Source organism: Haemorhous mexicanus, chromosome 6, assembly GCF_027477595.1.
Source record: "Haemorhous mexicanus isolate bHaeMex1 chromosome 6, bHaeMex1.pri, whole genome shotgun sequence".
Lineage (NCBI taxonomy): Eukaryota > Metazoa > Chordata > Aves > Passeriformes > Fringillidae > Haemorhous > Haemorhous mexicanus.
Window position 1 is genome coordinate 27,327,138 of NC_082346.1, and position 19,486 is coordinate 27,346,623.

A 19,486-nucleotide genomic window follows, 5' to 3' on the forward strand; every position below is an offset into this window, starting at 1 on the left:
TTAATGTAGTAAGGACAGTTGGCCTCTTTAAACATGTAGAGATATCTGTGATTCCTCCTCAAAGGCAATAAGCTTCTAAACACACAGTTGAGTTATGCCAGCTGTTTGTTCTCTAGAAATTGCCTGCATAACCTTTGAGTGAATAGCTGAGGAACTGAGCTTTATTTGTGATATTCCACTGGCTGCTTAGACAATCACACAGCCATTCACCCTCCTGAATTTTGCTTCCCTTCACAGGAAGGGAGCCCTTCATAGGTTCATTCACTCTAATGCTTTAGCCAGGGAAAATGCCTCTGTACTCTCTCGTTATGGAAAAAACATGGGACGTACTATACTTAATGCTTATGATGATACCTGTTAGTGATACAGAACTAGGGAAAAACCCTCTACTTAAACACCTTCAGGTGGTTTTTTTTCTGACTTTGTCATTTAAAGTTTTACCAAGAGCGGTTTGGATTACATGGTGAAAGAGGTGCCCATTCTCTGTCATGGAATAAAGGTGAAACTAAATAAGCATCCCCAAAAAAGTGATCAACATAATATTAAAATGTCTAACAAGTAGCAGTGATAAAATATGTGGCAGATCAAGGACAGTGTGGGTAAGAATGAGAACTGTCAAATGCAACACAAGAAAAGGCATAAGGGAGAAGTAAAGCAAGTTAGAGCTGTGTAGTCAAATTATTTGGATAGATAATGAAACCAAGACCTGAAGAGTATTCTGGTAGAATATCAAAGCAGATAATATAGACAAGCAGCATCAGAAAGGAAATTTGCATCTGAGACAACTCCTGATAATGTGTTATCAGGTGATACAAGACTTTGGTCTGTAAATTAGCCTTGAAAAATGCCCAGTTGTTTCTGGCAGTCAGGAAGACTAATTAAACCATGGGATAAATCTCTTGATTTGAGGGTTTGGGGTTTTTTTTCCCCATGGAATGAATATGCAAAACTGTATGGCAGAACTTCAAAGGGCCCTCCCATCCCTGCTTACTGCACACCTGGAGTGACCTAGCTGCAGGCTCTCCACAGTGATCTGGACTTGATCTCTTGCTTTTATTGTTTAATAATTTCTGCTCTCTCCTCTGTCATTCTGTGATGTGTAGCAGCAGAAATATGCTCCTGTGACTCCTTCTGCCTCTCTTTTCAGCCTGATCTTGAATAGACACAGAGGTTGCTTGGAACTATACTGGAGGACCTCTGGTTGATTAACAAACTAATGAGGACTTCTATACTTCATCCTCTGATCAGCCAAAGAAAAAAGTGCCCTTTTTATCTGCACCTCATTATTTTTCTACATGGAAATGATAAATGCAGATAAATTGTGGAAGTCACAGAAATGTGGACTGTTTTAGAAAGTTGAGGAGAAAACTATTAGAAGGGTAAAATTAAAATATTAGTAGCAAATCTGTACATAATATCAGCTAAAATTTTCCTAGCAAAGTGCTCTTTAAAACAAAGGACCAGCCCATATATCTCTCTGGAAAGGCACCTGCCATGCCATCTTGATTTGCTATGAACCACATAGGTTTCTCAAAATATTGTCTTTGCAGAAAATGTCAAAGGTTTTCTTGCTTATTTCTTAAAGATCTGATGCAGTAAATCTTTATGATTTTCTACAGCTCCTCAATATTTGTGCAGGGACCGAAGCTGGGATAAGAAAACAGGATCTGCCTGCCTATAGTGATTTTCATGTGGCTTTAGCATGAATATTCTAATTCTTTGCCTTACTCTTACACTGTGAGTTTTCTAGGATTGAGCCTGCTTTTCTAGTCTTGTTTCTATTCATGGACATCAAAGGAAGGAGGGCTTCCCAGAAGCTGGGAAGCCAAAACTCTGTGACCTGGTGGTTTTATGCATTTGCAGACTCCAGAAAGACACACAATTTCTGTCAGCAATGATTATATTGCAAGATACCATGTTGAAAAAACAATTTCTGTCAACAATCAGATTAATCTCTGACTCCAACAGATTTTCAGTGCTCCTGGCCAGAAATGCTTTGCTGGGAGCTGTGCACAGAGGGGACAGGCAGATAGATGGGCTCTGCAGAGCAGGGTGTCTCCTGGCAGCAAGCTAAGGAGTTACTATTACAGGTAGCCAGTGTGGATGGATCAAAGAGTTCCTTGAGATGGAGTTTGGCTGTACACAGACTGCTGCTGGATATCCTGTCCCTTGGTCAGCAGTGAGGGGACCTGCAGCAGCTCATGGATTCTTCTTAGAATTAAAGATGAGTCATTTAAAGGTTACTGAATTTTCTTTCCTATTGCTCCACTTCCTCTGTTTTCTAAAGATAAATAAGAAATGAGAGCCTGGAAATTCTCTTGAGAGGTCCTGCAGCTTGTTTGTTTTGTGAAAATACTTCTTGTTATCTAATTTTGTTGCGCTTGTTAACAACAACAGCAGCAGCTTTCCCATAAAACTTGCCCCAAGTAAACTAACCACAATTTTGAGAACTGAGCTGCAGAGCAGAGAAGTTCATCTTGGAAATGTGAAGATGAAGTACTTTCTTCTGCCAACTCATTTAGCATTTCTCTGTAGCTTTGCACTAAGTAAACCCGTCCAGGTGTGTCCCTGCTCTGAGATGTTGAGAATTTACATTGCTGCTGCTGAGTTGCTCTATCTTAAAATTAATTAGAAACTCTTACTGCTGTGAATCTACCTGACAGAAGTTTTCTGCTAAGGAGATGAGCATGTACTAAAATATATGTACTATTTTTTTTTCCAGATAACTACAAGAAAGAATGACTTAGGTGAGTTTGATTGTAATTATTATATAAATAACTACAGGTTTTGGTGGAGCTACATCTGTGTACTTCAATGTCATGATTTGGTATATTTTCCCCTTTGAAAAGGTTTTTGGGGTTTTTTCCACCATCAGTGGAAGGCAATTCACAGAACTCAAATGTGTTTTAAAGTCACATTCATTGTGATTTTTTATGCTGTTGTGATAAAGGAATTATGAAGAATTATTGAACAATTGCTACATGAAATGTTCTTTTCCATATGTAGCTCTAGCAAATCAGAGTATTTTTCATTTTGTTTTCTATCTTATGTGATTTATGGTACTTTCCTGTCTGCTATACCTAAGACTTCTGTAATTTTTTGCTTAATAACAGATAGCTTTTGTCTGTGAGAAATGTAATCCCAGTATTTTAGAGTCAGAACTGAGAAGCACATCACAATGTCTTATGTCAAATTCACAATCAACCTGGACATTAATAGCTTGCATACATTCAATATGCATTACAAAAATAGTAATTCATTTAATAGTAATGTATTATTAATCCTATTTTTACAGAGGTCATTTATGATTTTTCTTTAATTCCACAAGCTCTAATGAAGCGGACAATGATTTATAACACTTAGCATTCCCCTCTGAAAGCTCCCAAAGCTTCTTAAGCTGAAGTTTATTTAGTCACAACTTTGATCACAGCTGCACTATGACACTTATATTAATACTAACCTTTTATATCCAGGAAGCAAGGCAGACCGAACCAGTCTTAACATACTAATCCTTCCTCACATTATTAGGAAATGAACTTCAGTGAAAGAAATTTCCAAAGATGCAAAATCTTGGTTAGTGTGTACCCCTTCTCTCCCTTTCTGCACATGTATTTGCTTTCCCAGTGCCTTGCATGTTCTTCATTTTCTGCACCTGCCAGGTAGTGAAATAGCTGTGTATGAAGGAGACATCCTCTTGAGAAGAGGGCGACGCAGTGCAATTAACTGTGAGAGCTGTTTGTGGCCCAAGTCACAAGATGGACTGGTCAAGGTTCCAGTTAACATCTCTTCTGATTTCTGTGAGTATATGCAAATGGATGCTCTAAAATTAGCCTTGATTTTCCAGTCCCTAACTCCCTGTTACTTTATGTTTCTCTGGCATGCACCAAAAGCAACCATTGCACAAGTGAGAATTTATTGACACGTCTCTTTTTCTACCCTGTTAGGCCCATGGAAGTTTGGCTAAGACTCCAAACAGATGACACTAAAATATGTGGTTACTTGGGCCAATAGTAATTAATTGTAATTTTAAATATTAGCTTGCTCCTGTTAGCTATGATGTACTTCGATATTTAACAAGTACATTAGAAGAGGCATAATTTGTTTACATTATGAATGTATTTTTGTCAAAATTATCACTAGGAACATGTTTTTTAATGCTCTAATTTTCTTTTAAATCTCTCATAGAAATATTCCCACACAAGAACCCCTGTAGAGGCAAAAATGGAAGAAAAATACTTGGAGATATTTTTCCGTTGTTGATTTCTTCTAGTCAGTCAATAGCTCTGTCCTGTGCAAAAAGCTGCAGGAGTGAATTCCATACCGACCCTTCTTCAAAGAGCTTCCCTTGAGAGAAAATGGCATGGAAATAAAATACATCCTGAGCCTTATTCCTGTTCCAGGGAAAGGAACTGAGAAAAGCTCAATCTCTCTGTTCTCTAGGCTGCTTCTCTGCCCATGTGCCTCCAGAACTGCAGTATATACTTTTGTGGATAGGTGAGGGTTACTTCCTCTGTCTGCCTCTCTCCAAAGTTTAAATGTTAGGAAATTGAGATACACATCAGTTGCAGATGATTCATAACTGAGGAAGCCAAATTAGGCCAAAACGTTCCAAAGTAGATAAACAGTCTGATCTTTATTTGGTACCTGAGCCTTGGCTGTCTCAAGTGATTCCAAGGGGGCTGTGGCAGGCGTTTGCTCTTTCTGATAAACAAATTAGGGTTTTGGTGCTTAGCTACAATCAGCTGGCCTATTTGGGATACTCTAATCCAACTATTTGTATCTGAAATTGCCTCATTTCTTCTGTTCTGCCTAATGGAAGGAACAATGCCAATCTTTTGCTTTCCATCAGCTGTCTCCTAAATAATATGTGTATGAGATAGCTATAATTGTTATACTTCCCCACAAAAATCCAATCAGTTTGAAGATCTCTGAATGTTCGGTGCCCTTTTTTTACTATACTTGTATGATAAAGAGCTAATGAGTGCGGTGAAGTTTTTAAGGAATGCACCCCATCAAAGCACCTTGCTTTTTGATTAACCAAGAAAGATTTCTCCTGGTCCCCTTCTCTTTCTAGCAATAACAGAGAGATCTTGGATTGCTGATGCTTTGCAAGAGATCTCCACGCTGACCTGTGTGCAATTTGTAAATCGCACTACAGAAACAGACTATGTTTATGTTGAACAAGGGCAGAGGTAAGCTCCCTGTCTCCTGAGAGTGGCAGCAAAGGGCCTTTCTGATTTTTTCTGATTTGTTTTGGATTTAAGTAGTAGTTTTATTTCTTTCACACTAGCAGTAAAGATTTAGAGAGAAGGTGCAATTTTTCATTTTTCTTTAGATATACGGGTAGTTACATCAGCTAATAGGCTGCAGGAATAAATGTGTATGTGGATTTAAAGATAAGGGGGTATAATTAAAAATAAGAATTTTTCCTTAATTGTTGTAAAAATTCAAATAAGTGTAATTGTTTCAGGTTTTGCTTAATACTTTATACTGCTTCGCCTTAGTTTGACATAGCCAATTTACTGGTTTGAAATTTGCCATCCTCATCACAAAGGCTTTATTTCCCTCCCACTGTGTCATTTGGCAGCTTTCAGAAGTCTAGATATCTCATGCCAGTGACTATTTGCATGTCCCCTGCTGTGGCTGCATAGCTTGGTGACATAATCAATACATCTATATATTTGTATTTGCTAAATGTGATCCTTTTGGTTATTGATTGCTTATTCTTAGCTGCTGGTCTTACTTTGGAAAGATTGGAGGACGCCAAGCAGTAGGCCTGGTGAAAAATGGTTGCATGGATAAAGGAGCAATTCAGCATGAAATGAACCACGCACTGGGTTTCATCCATGAACAGGCACGGAGTGATCGGGACAGGTTTGTCAAGATTATGTGGGAACACATTGTGGCAGGTATGTCCACTAAATCTTAAGAGAAAATATATACTTACACTTAAGAAGAATATTTCTCCTGTGAACAGTGCAAATAAGAACCATGATTAATGCTGGCTGAATTGCAGCAGCAGCAGCACATTCAGTATGATGGAATTTCTTGTTCAGTGTTTGTACTAAGGGAATTTCTGTGGCTACACCTATGGCACTGTGAAAGATGCAGCCTGAAAGTAGCTCTATATTCTTATTTTGATTGCCGTCTTGAGCCCAGACCCCAAAATACCAGGATCATCAGGATTACAAAATGTTGCAAAGACTTGGCCAGGAGGCAAGACTATGGGACCCTTAACTGAGGGGGGGTGAAGTGTGACATTCAAGGTCATGTTGGGGAATCACACAACAGTTCTATCCCAGAAAAGCCATGGAAATAGGGAAAGGCAGCCAGTAGGCATCTTGGCAAGTGAGTGAAATGCACATATCCTAAAATGTATATGAACCAGGGACTCAATGTGGAGGCATTGGAAACATATGCAACCATTAGCATTTCCAAAATTCTGGGACCTGGCTTGATGTGAGAGGAAAGACTGCAATTATTTCCTCCTTGTGGACAGGATCATAGACACATGAAAAGAAGGAGCCATGGGAAGCAATCAGGAGTGGTAATTCTGTAGAGGAAAAACAAGTGGATACTATTTATGGAATGGAATGCAGAATGAATCATTTGGGCATATGCCCATGATCTGTGTGCTGGGAACACGGCCTCATCATACACAAGAGCTCCAGGCTGTGGGGAGGAAAGGGTAGAGAGAATGGCAAGAGATCCAAGGGAAAGTGAGGAAGTGGTACACAGAAGAAAAATACCAGAAGAAGGTATGCAGGGCGTCTCTTGTCTGACAGCTGTTTGGAGAGCTGAGTAATCCATAACAATTGTAGAAATACAATAGTCTATTTAGCTCATTATGGCAAATAATAGTAAATGAGGACAGACAATTGAATACCAAATTCTATTAAGTCTCTTCAAGAAATAAGATACTCAACTACGCAATATCATGCACAGCTAAAAATATATCCATCTTTTTCTCCAGATGGAACTTGATTGTTTTTATTGCAAATTCCTAACACACTGCTCTTCAAACTTTCTTCAGCTATTCCCATGATATCCTAAGTAAATTCCATTTGTGTTGTTCTTTATTGAGGTTTCAGCTCCAGTGTTAAGGTGTAATTTTGCTGTGAGTTGTTTGCCATTGTACAACAAGGGTGTGCCATGTTTGAAATGTCAGCAAAGGATGTGCTAGGAAAGAGAAGTTGAAATCATGAAGTTATATACACTAAACACACATAGTCTTACAGTAGTTTTGCAAAGGGAACTCCAGAGGTTCAGATGTCATAATTCCTGAAGGATACAGATGTAACTAAGCTGTGATTCAGGCACCGTATCATGAAATGATAAATGAGGGGGAAGAGGTAAAGAAGACAAGGCTATGCCAAAGGAGATGAGGTGTATCATCGGTGTTTTGAGCGTTCACCATGGGTGAAGAATGAGGTGATTGGTGTGGCAAGGGAGTTGGAATGCAGAGTGTGCACTGTAGGGAAAAAATGCAAAGATATGCAGGGAAAAGGAAATGGAGACAGAGTTACTTTCATGAGTACTGTAATGTTACTACTTGCTGCTGTTAACACTGCTGATGGCAGAGCTGCTGCTGACCTTGGTGGTGTAGAACTAGACCTCAAGACCTTTTCCAGTGTCTCAGCTCACTCACACAAGCTGTTTTTCTCCTGCCAGGACTTTCATATTGTGAATGTTTTCTGGGTTTTGGTTTTATCCAGCAATTTACCTTGGAAGCCATCCTATTTTTGTCTTGACAAAATGTAGCCTGATGGGTTGCTGTCCACTTTGCTACTTAAAACTCAGCTTGATTTTCCTACATTTTTGGGAGAAAAAAAATATATTCAGAGTCTTCAGCCATAGTTTCCTTTTCAGCTCTTCTGAGTCATTGCACTGACATTCTGGCAGAGGTAGATTTTTTTTTTTCTTTTTTGAGAGTGGAAAAGATGGGGTAAGTCCCCAAACATGTGCAGGTCTAGACAGCCAGATCTCTTTGGCATGTAATGAGGTAGGTAGTAGTTTGCTGGCAGCACCTCAGTCCAGCTAAGATGCTGTCACTTTTTCTTTATTTAGCAAAGTAATTCAACAAAGCAATTCTGTGCCAAACAGTAGCCATATGCTTCAGTGTTTCACCACGTTTGAACTGTGTTCTCTGTTCATCACCTCAAAAAAACCTGCACACTTCATGATAATTCTTTCTGAATTAGTATAGCAGATAAGAAGGACTGAGATTAAAACAGAGTCAGGAAGGCCAATGCTGCTGAGAACCAGTTGAAGCCTTAACTGAGTTTTAGAGCTATGAAAAGCTCTAAATTCATGTTTATCCCCGAATTTTCTATCAGTTGGGATTTCAAATCTTTTTGCATCTCTTAGCCCTCAGCCCAGGACCAATGCTGAAGGACATTACTGGCTGAGATTTGCTCTGGTTGGAAGCCTGCCAGCTGAGTTGTGTAGATCTCAAGGATATCCAACTCTGAACTCTTGTCCAGATGGTCTGTGGTTTACAAACCACATTTGTAGTTACAATAATGAAGGTACAGAACTGGAAAGGAGTGCTCAGTGGCTAGGGCTTTAGTCTTAATTCCAGGCTGGATGCATTCAGCTCCCTGCTCTGACAGTGCTTGTTTGCCTGTCTCACCATGGAGAAGAGACCCAGCACGTAATTCATACTCATGATCTTCAGTCAGTGAGAAAAATAAGTGCCTTCTTCACATGAAACACCCTTCAACTGTGTCTCTATTTCTTTCCCTCTCCTCTGACTATCCTGGAAGCCTTGAGGAATAGCTTTAGTGCCTAACTTGAAGAAATAAAGCTAGGTGACATGAAATCCAGCCTCTGTCCCTGGGCCCCAGCCATGTATCAGTGTAACATCTTATCTCATATTGGCTTTTTAAGGCTGAAAAAAGTGATGAGATGCTCAGCAACTGTTCTGGCAGAATTTGTTTTTCTGTTTCATGTGAGTTGTATCACTTCACTCTAGTCACTGCTGGTGGGTTTGTCCAGAGACAAAGCCAGAACACGTATGGTAGCAGAGGCTCTGGGGCAAGTGACAGGGAAAATATGTTCCCTTCTTTTGTGGCATTAGGACTCAACATGACATCACCCATGAATAGCTTCTAGTTTTTCATCTAGGTGGTCAACCAGATTTCCCCCTCAAGGTATGGATGCAGCTTTGGGGACATAGGGTGGATGTTTATCGTATTCAAGATATGCACTGAAATGTATTTGGAGACACCCTAATTAAGATGGACAGAGGAATACCTTTGCTTGAAGAGTAGAATGTATTCATTGATTGTATCAAAACTTATTTGATTAACTTTATATTCTGAAACCTACTAGACTGTAAAAATGGGTTCCCATGGATTTCAGAAATCTCTGGTGGTTTTGATAGGTCCAGGATCTCATTAGAACACATATTAGTATCCTATGTTACTCTCTGGATTATGACAGCAGGCAGTGTACTGCCTGTATTAGAGCAGTAATAATTGTTCTGACTGAAATGCTGCTTTCCTACCTTACAGGGGAACAAGGGAACTTCGGAAAAATGAATTCCAAAAATCTGGGCCTTCCCTATGACTACTCTTCAGTGATGCACTATGGCGCGTAAGTTGGTGGTGGAAATATCCTTTCAAAGGAGCAAACAGCTTTCAGATCCTCTGCTCAGATCTAGGAAGAAGAAGTTGCTCTGTGCAGGGAGTGACTTCTGCTGTTCATTTGAGTGCATGGACATAATTAAGGGTGAGCATACTTCCTTTGTCAGCTGGATTCCTGGAAAACAAGAGTTGATATTGATAGCAACAAAACATAGGACAACAATTTTCTTCCAAAGTACTCTTGCCTTTTTCTAAAGGCCTTTAACAGGGCTCTGACCCAAAGTCTAATTCTACTGAACCACTGATCTAAACCAGTTCTGAAGTTTAAATTATTTCATAAACGTAGTAACAGCTGATCATAGACAACAACATTCAAGTGTAGAGGCAAGAAAGAAGGAAATTTTTTATATTATTGAGATGTTGTATGGTGCCTTCTGTTAATCTGGGAACACTGTCTAGGGCTGCATTTTAGTCCATAATGTACAAGCTTGAATAATGTACCTTCTTTATTTCCACAAACAAGAAATAATTTCTGAACAAAACCATGAAACAAAACTGGACTAGAAGAAGGCAGAAGGAAATTGCAGATAGCAAATAGGCAATTAGTAACTGAGACAGAACTATCTCTGCTCCTCTGCCTCAGGAACCAAGAAAGTGGGATTCAGTCCATTTTGCTGGACGTTACTGAAAGGCCTTTTCACTCAGGACAGAGCAGCTTTTTCTGCTTCCTTACTTTCACCTGCTGAACATCAAGTATCTGCCATGCTGATCCTCTTAAGGGAAGGCTACCAGGTCTCTGAGAAGCTTCTTGTCCATTTCCATTAAAATTCTGTTTACATGGTACACGAGAAATGAAAATGCAGTTAGAGAACTTCCCGATCTAAGAAAATCAATCTAGAAATGTGATTTTCTTGTTTCTACAGGTATGATTTCTCCAGCACTCCAGGAAAACCTACTATTGTACCAGTTCCTGACCCCTCTATACCTATTGGGCAGAGAGACGGGCTGAGTAACTTGGATGTAGCTAAAATCAACAAGCTCTACAAGTGCAGTAAGTGCTGTAGATAAAAGGCATATGAATACAGCTGATGTCTGTAGGTACTGACAGACATCCCCCAAAGGAATGTGGACCACAGTCCCTTCACTATATCTCTCTCACCCTACAACAGGAAACAGAACTGCTCCTGTGCCAAACTGCTGCCTTCTTGGAAAGGACCATTTACTTTCAATAATTCACTCTCATTTTGAGTCATCCTCACCTAATCCCTGCTCTTTGAGATAAGCAAAATCCATCAGAGAACTCATGGTTGCTACCTCTGTCAAATTCTCATTTCAGGAAAGCTGTGAAGGTTGCAAAGCATGCAAGCTCTCCTCAGCCATGAGTATAGCTTAGAGTCATGTGCATCAGTGGTGCCAGCAGATTTGTGATTTCTCTTAATTACAAAATGTCTGCAGGGCTGTAAGCATGGGTGCCATTCAGCCTGATCAGAACTCCTTGGAGGAGAAAAACATAGGCATTTTGTATAGATATCTACTTTCTTGCCACATCAATTTCTTAACTCATCCCTGTGGTATCTTAACGTCTAGGAATACCTAGCATTCCTCTGTAAACAGGAACTCCTCAGCCAAGATGCACAAAACAGGTACAACATCATGTTCCACCACTGCATGGGTTTTGCTTTAACTCCCAGAACTAAGGGCTAGTTGATTTATATGGTATTTGACTTTTCTGAGATGTTATTCAATTAGTTCCCACCAAAACAGCAAGAAGCATTAACAAGACCTAAATATTAGGGTACTAAATTCTACTCTTGTGTTAGAACATAGTTAAATAATTAGAATTTAGAAGGAATCAGCATTCCTTCAGTTGGATTGTTAGGTACAGAAATCATTGCTGAGAGTGGTTCCTCCAAATTCACAACAGCAGATGAGACAACTTTACAATTTATATGCCTCAAAGATAGTGATAACAAGTATTTTGTGATGTTTATTCTTGACAGTGGGGCTGGGAATGAATCACATTTCAGTACTGTTACTATGCAATTTCATAATTAGATCTGTATGTTTTGGAAGAAAAGCACTAAATGTAAAAAAGAGAGAAAAACTTGGGGACTAAAAAAACCATAAAAAGTCTGGTTGTCTCAGGAAAAGTAGGAAACAAGAGAAAAATGTCAAAAATTCCTATGAGCAAATGTCATATATTCATATTTTGTAATTTGTGGAGTTACATTAAAAGCAAAAAATGAAGATGTGGAAAAACAAAGACAGATGAGATCAGACTTTGTATACCAGTCACTAGGTCTGTAGGTTGACTTCAGTGCTCTCTGTTACCATTTTCCCTCAGTGACTACCTCTCTTTGCTTTGACAAAATCTTGTTTTCAAACTTGATTTTTGCATACAGTTATGAATACACACAGTTGCTAACAGAAATTTATGTAGTGCTGTCATTGAAAGTAGTTCTGTGATTGAAGTTAAGGGAGTTCATGAAAGATCCAAGCCTTTTTTAAATAAACTAATATATGTGAACGAAGCCCTATTTTCTTTAAAAAAAAAACATTAGTAGCTGAAACAGGCAAATACTTCAACTGCCTTTATTTCCTTTCCAGGTTTTCAATAATTTTTACACCAGGAACAGTTGTAAGCAGTATAATTAATTTATGCAAGCTTGACTGCTGCAAATGGTTGGAGAGACTTGTCGGGCTTATGGGAATATTTTTGTGCAGTTCTCATTCTCTTCAACACTGTTTGGTTCTTCCCTTCAGATTGCTGTAGCTCTGTGTTGCCTAAACCCAAAGGCTCCTTCTCCTCTGTCAATTACCCATCCCCATACCCGAACAACAGCAAATGTCTGTGGCTGATCCGCATCCGTCGAAGTAAGGTAATTTTTATTAGGAAGAAAAAGGTTTGAAGCACAGTATAAAGGCTACACAGCATTATTTCATTACCTTGAGTAACCCCTGGGAGTCAGTTCATGCATCAAGACATTTATTTTGTTATGCAGTAAATGAAAGTCTCAACAATTTTCATAAGAACTAAGGCTATTAGAGGGATTATTTCACTCAATTTTTATCCAGTTCAGATAGGATGGCTTTTCAAAGACAAGCAGTAGTGAAACATCAGTCTCTGGGATCTCAGTAATAGGACAGCTAGATGAAATTCTGTGCTCTTTTTACATAGAAAGTAAGGTTTCAGTAATACATGGATAGTAAAATGAATATGAAGGTTTGAGACTTTCCCTGTGTATAAAATTATACCCAACTTTTGCTTTTTTGTTTCTCCAGATCTTCCTGCAGTTTGAGGCTTTTGATCTCCAACGCTCCTCAGACTGTTCTTCTGACTATATAAAAATTTACAACGGGAACAGCAAGAGCTCCCCTGTCTTGCTGGACAAGTACTGTGGGAAGGGTCCACTGCCCTCCTCAGTGGCATCTGGATCCACAATGCTGGTAGAGTTTGCAAGCGATGAGAGCATAACAGCCACAGGATTCAGAGCCTCCTACAACAGGGGTATGAACACTCCTTTACAAAGCTTGGAGAACAGCATTAGCAGTATTTGTACCGAAGAACTGAAAACATTTACTATACACTACAGAGTAGGTCTTTTCACTGTCATTCTTCACACTTTCACAGCAATTGGAAATGCAGAAGGCCAGGCAATTATGTGTCTAAAGGTTCACAGGAAAGAGAAAGTGAGATGTCACATGGGTGTCATGTTAGTTATCCTGAGATCTCACTCACATTCTTCTGAGAGCCTCCTTTAGGCTTTTCATATCCCCAGAACAATGTCTTTAAATAAAAACAATACAATGACTGAAATTAATAGGAGCAGTGCAGCCAAAGAGCACAAAGACTGCAGAATCAACAAGAGACCTCAACCAATGAGATGCAAAGCCAGTATCTGGGCAAGACATTATTCAAGGTTTTGTGGGAATTTATGCAGCAGCAGAGGTACTGACCTTGGGTACCTTACACCTTCTGAATTGAAAACTTTATTTAAAGTTATATATACAAAGCACTGTGCTTCCTGTAATCATGTAAGGGGTGTCCTTTTTGCAAACACACAAATGCATTCTGGACTGCCAGACCAAATTCTGTTGTGCTGTGTCATGCTTTCAGCAAGAAGGCAGTAGCCCAAAGTTGCCTTATTTCCACTGAAAATCCAAGCTTCTTTGGAGCATAAATTGAAGAAATCTTAGAAAAGTGTTATTTTTACTCTTTTTGCTGTATTCAATGGAGTAATTTCTAGAAAGCACTAGATCTAGCTTGATAATGCAATCTTGAATACTTAAGCTGATTCTTTTCTGAAGGGCAGTCAGTGCCATCAGAATGCTATGCTAATATGGTAACAGTTGATTGGAAAGTCAGATACAGCTTTAGATGCAGCTTTTCCCTGTCCTCCAAAGATTATTTATCAGACATGTTTCTAGTGCCTTCAGTACACTGCTGATAGAAATACTAAGTGAAGAAATAAAGTACTTCAGCAGTGGGCTTTCATGGTAGCACATTTTTTCTTGGTTTGAAGAAATAATACAATAGGCTGTAAGCAAGCTCATTTCTACTGACAAAACGCTCTTGTTAATATATCTGGTTTTCTCCCTCTTCTCCTCAGTGAATTGTGGTGCCACTTTCAGAGATTCAAAGGGAGTCATCACCTCTCCAAACTACCCCAATAAATACCCCAAAAACCGAGCATGTTTCTGGGTCATCGCTTCTCCAGTAGGATACAAGGTAAGGCACAGATGAATTCATTTGTGGGTTTCATCACTGTTCTCTGATGAAACCTCTGTTTCCATTGAAGAATAAGAGCCGTTATGTCACTTTTTCAGCAGATATCCTCAGAGTAAAAATCTGAAAGCAAAAATCCATTTTAAGAATTTATGCTGAATCTTGGTATCTGAGGTGATCTGCAAGAGAAAAGCCTTCACACATGCAAGTGAACTCATGAATCTAGCCTGTACCACAAGGCTTTGTTCAAAATAATCCCTAGGCAAGAGCTCCCACTAGAAAACTGAAACATCACACAGGTGCTGTTTTTATTTCTCTAGAGGAAAGGACGTGAAGTGTAGAAGATCAATCTTGTCCCTTGCTAATCCTTCCAATCCAAATACTGATGAACTAAGCAAATAATTTGCTACTAATTTGCATGGCCATATGGGATCAGGATGTGGTGCACACACAGAATAAAAAAAATGGTGTCTGTACACAAGAAGTTTAGAGTATTTGTTGTTGTTGTTAATAAATGGGTAAGAGAAAAGGCTGCCACCTGGAAACAAAGTCCTTTGGTTGTATTTTCTCCAGATATCTCTCAAAATGTTATCCTTTGAGCTGGAATATAGTGACAGATGCATCTATGACTACTTGCTCATACATGATGGAAGCCGCCCTACATCCCCTGCAGTTGGCCCTTATTGTGGGACAGAGAAGGTTGCAGACTTCACTTCCACTGGGAACTTTGTGCTGGTTGAATTCCACAGTGATTTAGTGTGGGAGCTGCCTGGATTTGTGATGAGTTATACATTTGCTAGGTAAGTATAATACAGACAGGGTTTGAAAACCAGAATGAGAATAAGAGTCCAGTTAGCCACAAGTAAAAGTGAAGATGCCACCAATTTCAGAAAAAAAATATATAGCCTGATACCTTTAAAAAGCATGAAGTTTGACCTTAATCTCACATCTACAGTGGTGTAATTTCCATGGTGAATCAAGGGCAGAAATGTTCCTGCCCATGGGATGCTTCTGTCTGAGACTGTATGCTTTTTGTTATAGTATTCTCATTGTTGGTGTTGCATAGCCAAACACAAAAGCAGAGCTGAAAGTATGTAAGCAGATTTTCAAGAATTTCTAGTGGTTAAAACTGTGCCCATAAAACATTCAGAACATGGCTGTGTTGCAACTTTAACCTGTATTCTGTCAAATGCTATTACCCAACCTAAATGTGCATTCCAGCATACATACAGAAAAATCTTCAGACACATTTATTTACATTCTGAAGCCAAGATCACAGTTAATATAGGCACCAGAGCTTAGCCTGGCAATCACAACGTGACACCAAACAAGTGATGTCATAGTACGGTATGACATACAGTACCTCAACTCAAAGATTTGCACTACTCCTCCGTGAGATGGACCGGGTCAGGGAACAGATTGAACTAAAGAAACTAAAGTTAAGAGTAGCAAGAACAAGCACTGAGGGAGAGGGAATGGAATGAAGCATCTGCTGTTGTCACTTTGCTCTGGCCTGAGTCAGGTATTGAAATTGTCCATAAGGTGTTACCAAATTAGTTTTTAAAAATGAGGCCTGAAAACCTAATGCAAAGACCATTGAATGTTCTCTTTGGAGAGCATTTTAGGTGTGAAGTCTGTAGAGAGAAATTCACCCCTTCTAAAGAGATGGCTGGAGTGAAGAAAGAAATCACCACTGTAAACACCTAACACTTTGCCTTGACTTGATGTTTTCAGAATTAAATGCTAGTGCGAAACTGGGAGATGGCAAAACATAATGAATAATAAAAGACTTTGCTGAAATTATGTCTTTGTGAAGAAGAGCATGTAGAAATAGCCAATTTGATTTCCTGGTGCAACCAAAAAATTTTTGAATTATGATGACTTTGTAGCAGCCGGGGGGAGGGGTTTAAGATCTGTAATGTTTTGCCTTTTAAGCACTGGTTAATTTTCACCCACAGAAGAATGATAACTGATAAGTTGTGAATATCAAGGTTTAGAGCTTTCTTGCATCATGGTGGGAAAATGCATGCACAGCAGGCCACAAATATTTGTATTTCTTACAAGCTCAAATCTACTGGCTATAAAAAGCATTCCTTCATTTAATTTGACTCACTATTTAGATTGGCATATTTTTGGAGAATGTAACCATTTCATCAGCCTGTCAGAAAATTAAACTCTACTTCTATTTTTAAGCTCAGCCACAGACTATAAAAATGCTAATTCTTCTCCTTGAGTCTGAGGACTTTGATGGAGGTGCAAAAGTAACAACCTCATGACAACTCTGATTATATAATGAAGTTGAACAGGTCCCTGTTTTAAACAGATAGGCCTGAACAGCTTTGTAACTTGAGTATTACTTTGGATTCCCTTCCCTTGGTCTGATGTGGAGCTCTACAGATGTGCAGTGTTTTAGATGTTTACCCATACTTGGTAAAAGAGCAACAGCATATTCCAAAAGCAATATACCACATACAAGAATACTGATCTTGCAATTTGTCCCTAGAAATATGGTTTTAGGTAGGACATTGCCCATGTATAAATACCTTGTACTCTGAACTATATGAAGGAAGAGTAACCAGCTAGTAGACACAAGGGACAGTACAGTCAAAAGTTTAGGATTCAAATACCACAATAGGAGGATTTTCAGAAGTTCTAACTAAAGTTCAGCACTCACTTAACACACTTTTGAAATCCAAAATGTAAGGATTTAACCTTAAAACACAGAGGTATCTAGCAGTGAGGAATATATGCATTCCCATAGATGTACATAACTCATGACACAAACAGGTATTGCCTTAACTGCATACAAAACCAGATGTTTTTAAAGAGAGACCCACTTCCAGAAGCCTCTGTGTGTGTGTAAGAAATAAGAGTGTTTGTGCCCATGTTTTCCTTTTTTACCTGCTTTGAGACTGTCCTGGTTCCTGCCTGGGAGGCAAATCAGAGCCTTTGAGTGCTATGCTTTTGTAGTCTGTAAGAACCAGAACAGAGATCTGTCAATTATTGCTGCAGGAGAAGAACAGCCTGGAATAAAGCATTACAGAAGCACATAAAAATGTACTACTCATAGGTCTATTTCTGTGTTTAATTTAAAATACATTTTCCTTACATAAACAACTGTGGTTGAGATGATGCTTGCTTGCATGAATACAACCCCGGTTATTGAATCATAGAATAATTTGGGTTGAAAGGGACAGGTAAAGGTCACCTAGTCCAAAACCCTGCAATAAGCAGTCATCTTCAACTAGACCAAGTTGCTCAGAGCCCCATCCAACCTGACTTTGAATGCTTCCAGAGGTGGGGCATCCACCATCTCTCTGGGCAACCTGTTACAGTGTCTCACCACCCACACAGAAAAACTTTTTTCCTTATATTACTGTAAAACCTTTGTCCCTTGTCCTATCACAACAGGCCCTGCTAAAATTCGTGTTCCCATCTCATGTAAGCCCCCTATAAGTATGAAAGGCTGCAATAAGGTCTCCCCAGAGCCTTCTCATCTCTTGACTCAACTCGACCTGACTCCCTCAGCATGTCCTCATAGGAAAGGTGCTCCAGCTCCCTAATGCTCTTTGTGGCCCTTTTCTGGATGTGCTCCAACAGGTCCTTGTCTTTTCTGTGCTGAGGACTCCAGACCAGGATGCAGCACTCCAGGTGGGAGCTGCCTAGAGCAGAGTGGCTATAACTTTGAAGGACAGAGAATGTACGACTTACTGAGCAACAACTGAATTTGGCAAGAAGACACACAATCCAAAGCCCATTTAATCTCTCCTGCACTTAAAATAGAAATTGAAAACCTTATAGGCTAAGTCGTCACATAGGATTTTATAATCGAGTTCGCTTTACCACGGGAAACAGCCGCGGGCAAAAAAGAGAAATAAAGAAAAGCTGCTGCTGCTCTGCTGCCAAATGGCCTTCGGCTCAGGAGCTGGAGAACTGCGGGGGCCGGGCCCCCTCTGGCGGACACCTGCAGGGAACGGGAACGGGAATGGGAATGGAAATGGGAATGGGAATGGGAATGGGAACGGGAGCGTGTAGCGCCGCTCCTGCAGAGAGGTGAGAGAGGCCCATCTCCCGTCCCGCCCTGGCCGCGGCTCCCCGCTCCGTGCGGCCGAGGCGTTCTCAGCACGGAGGCGCCGCTTCCTTAACGGGATCCCCCGCGCGCCTCTCTTTGCTGGCGCTGCTCCAAGGATGGGAAGGATTCTTTGGGCTGCTGCTCGTATTTTCTCTCCAAGAGCTGCACTCCAAATTCCACCTGTCAGTCTGTAGGCTGCACTGTAACATCAAGACCGAAGTCTCCTGTTCCTGTTTTCCCATTGAGCAGCTCAACAGCAAAGACAATGAAGCCTTTTATTGAGTATGTCCCGATTCCCTGCTTTATGCCTACAATACCTGGAATGTCCGGGTGGTCTCTAATACAATTGCTGGACAAGTATGAAGATTAGCTTCCAGATGTCTTTCTGATATTTTTTACAATTAAAAACCTAACCAAACAAAAACCCCAACACGCAAACAAATGCAAAAAAATTAAAGATTGAGAGAGAACCCCCCCACCCTGTTTTCATTTTTTCCCTTTAAATTTAGCTTTATTCAGATACTGAGTTTTAGTTCCTTGAATAAATCAGTGAGTTTCCTCATTTAATTGTGTGAGTCTTTACAACGTGGGGTTATATATTAAACTGGAAAGAATGCACAAGGCACCTGCTAACCCACGCAGTTACCGGGATGACTCGTTTGCACTCCGTGACTCTTTTTGCAAACACTGCAGAACACTTACTCCTGAGGGCAGGCGGGTCAACACTGCCAGAAGGATGGGCTGGGGACAGCTGGAGTTTTGCAGTTCAGCTGATTCTTGCTATTCTGAGCCAGGATCTCACCACAGGTTTAGGACAAAAAAAACCCACCCAGACTAGTTTGAGTGCAACGCTGTCAGCCGTAGAGAATACGCTTTCTTGTCTTATTAACACCCAAGAACAGCTAATGCCCTCTGGGCCAGGGCGCCTCCGGCGGAGGCGAGCAGGGGCACCGGACTGCATGTACCACAATGCATCGCGCGGCGATGGTAGCCGAGACGGCCAGCCACTGCGATCGTGTGGAACCCTGGGCAGTGTAGTTTATTTGCGTAAGGCCGTCTGGCGTCTGAAGCCGGAGGGGGAGGAGTAAGGGACTACAACTC

At 40.2% G+C, this 19,486-nt stretch overlaps 1 protein-coding gene and 1 long non-coding RNA gene across 2 annotated transcripts; one reads left to right on the top strand and one right to left on the bottom strand.

Moving 5' to 3' along the window:
• Positions 1-2,405: 2,405 nt before the first annotated feature.
• Positions 2,406-16,510, top strand: LOC132328958 (embryonic protein UVS.2-like). Its single transcript, XM_059849454.1, has 11 exons — positions 2,406-2,560; positions 2,723-2,747; positions 3,660-3,797; positions 5,075-5,192; positions 5,731-5,909; positions 9,516-9,597; positions 10,511-10,638; positions 12,351-12,466; positions 12,870-13,095; positions 14,198-14,316; positions 14,887-16,510. The coding sequence occupies exons 1-11, from the start codon at positions 2,492-2,494 to the stop codon at positions 15,115-15,117; spliced, it is 1,431 nt and encodes a 476-aa protein (XP_059705437.1). The 5' UTR covers positions 2,406-2,491; the 3' UTR covers positions 15,118-16,510.
• On the bottom strand, positions 14,298-19,332 carry LOC132328959 (uncharacterized). Its single transcript, XR_009486926.1, has 3 exons — positions 19,088-19,332; positions 17,215-17,284; positions 14,298-14,436 (listed from the first exon to the last, which is right to left on the bottom strand). It is a non-coding gene; the product is annotated as an uncharacterized LOC132328959 (long non-coding RNA).
• Positions 19,333-19,486: the final 154 nt, after the last annotated feature.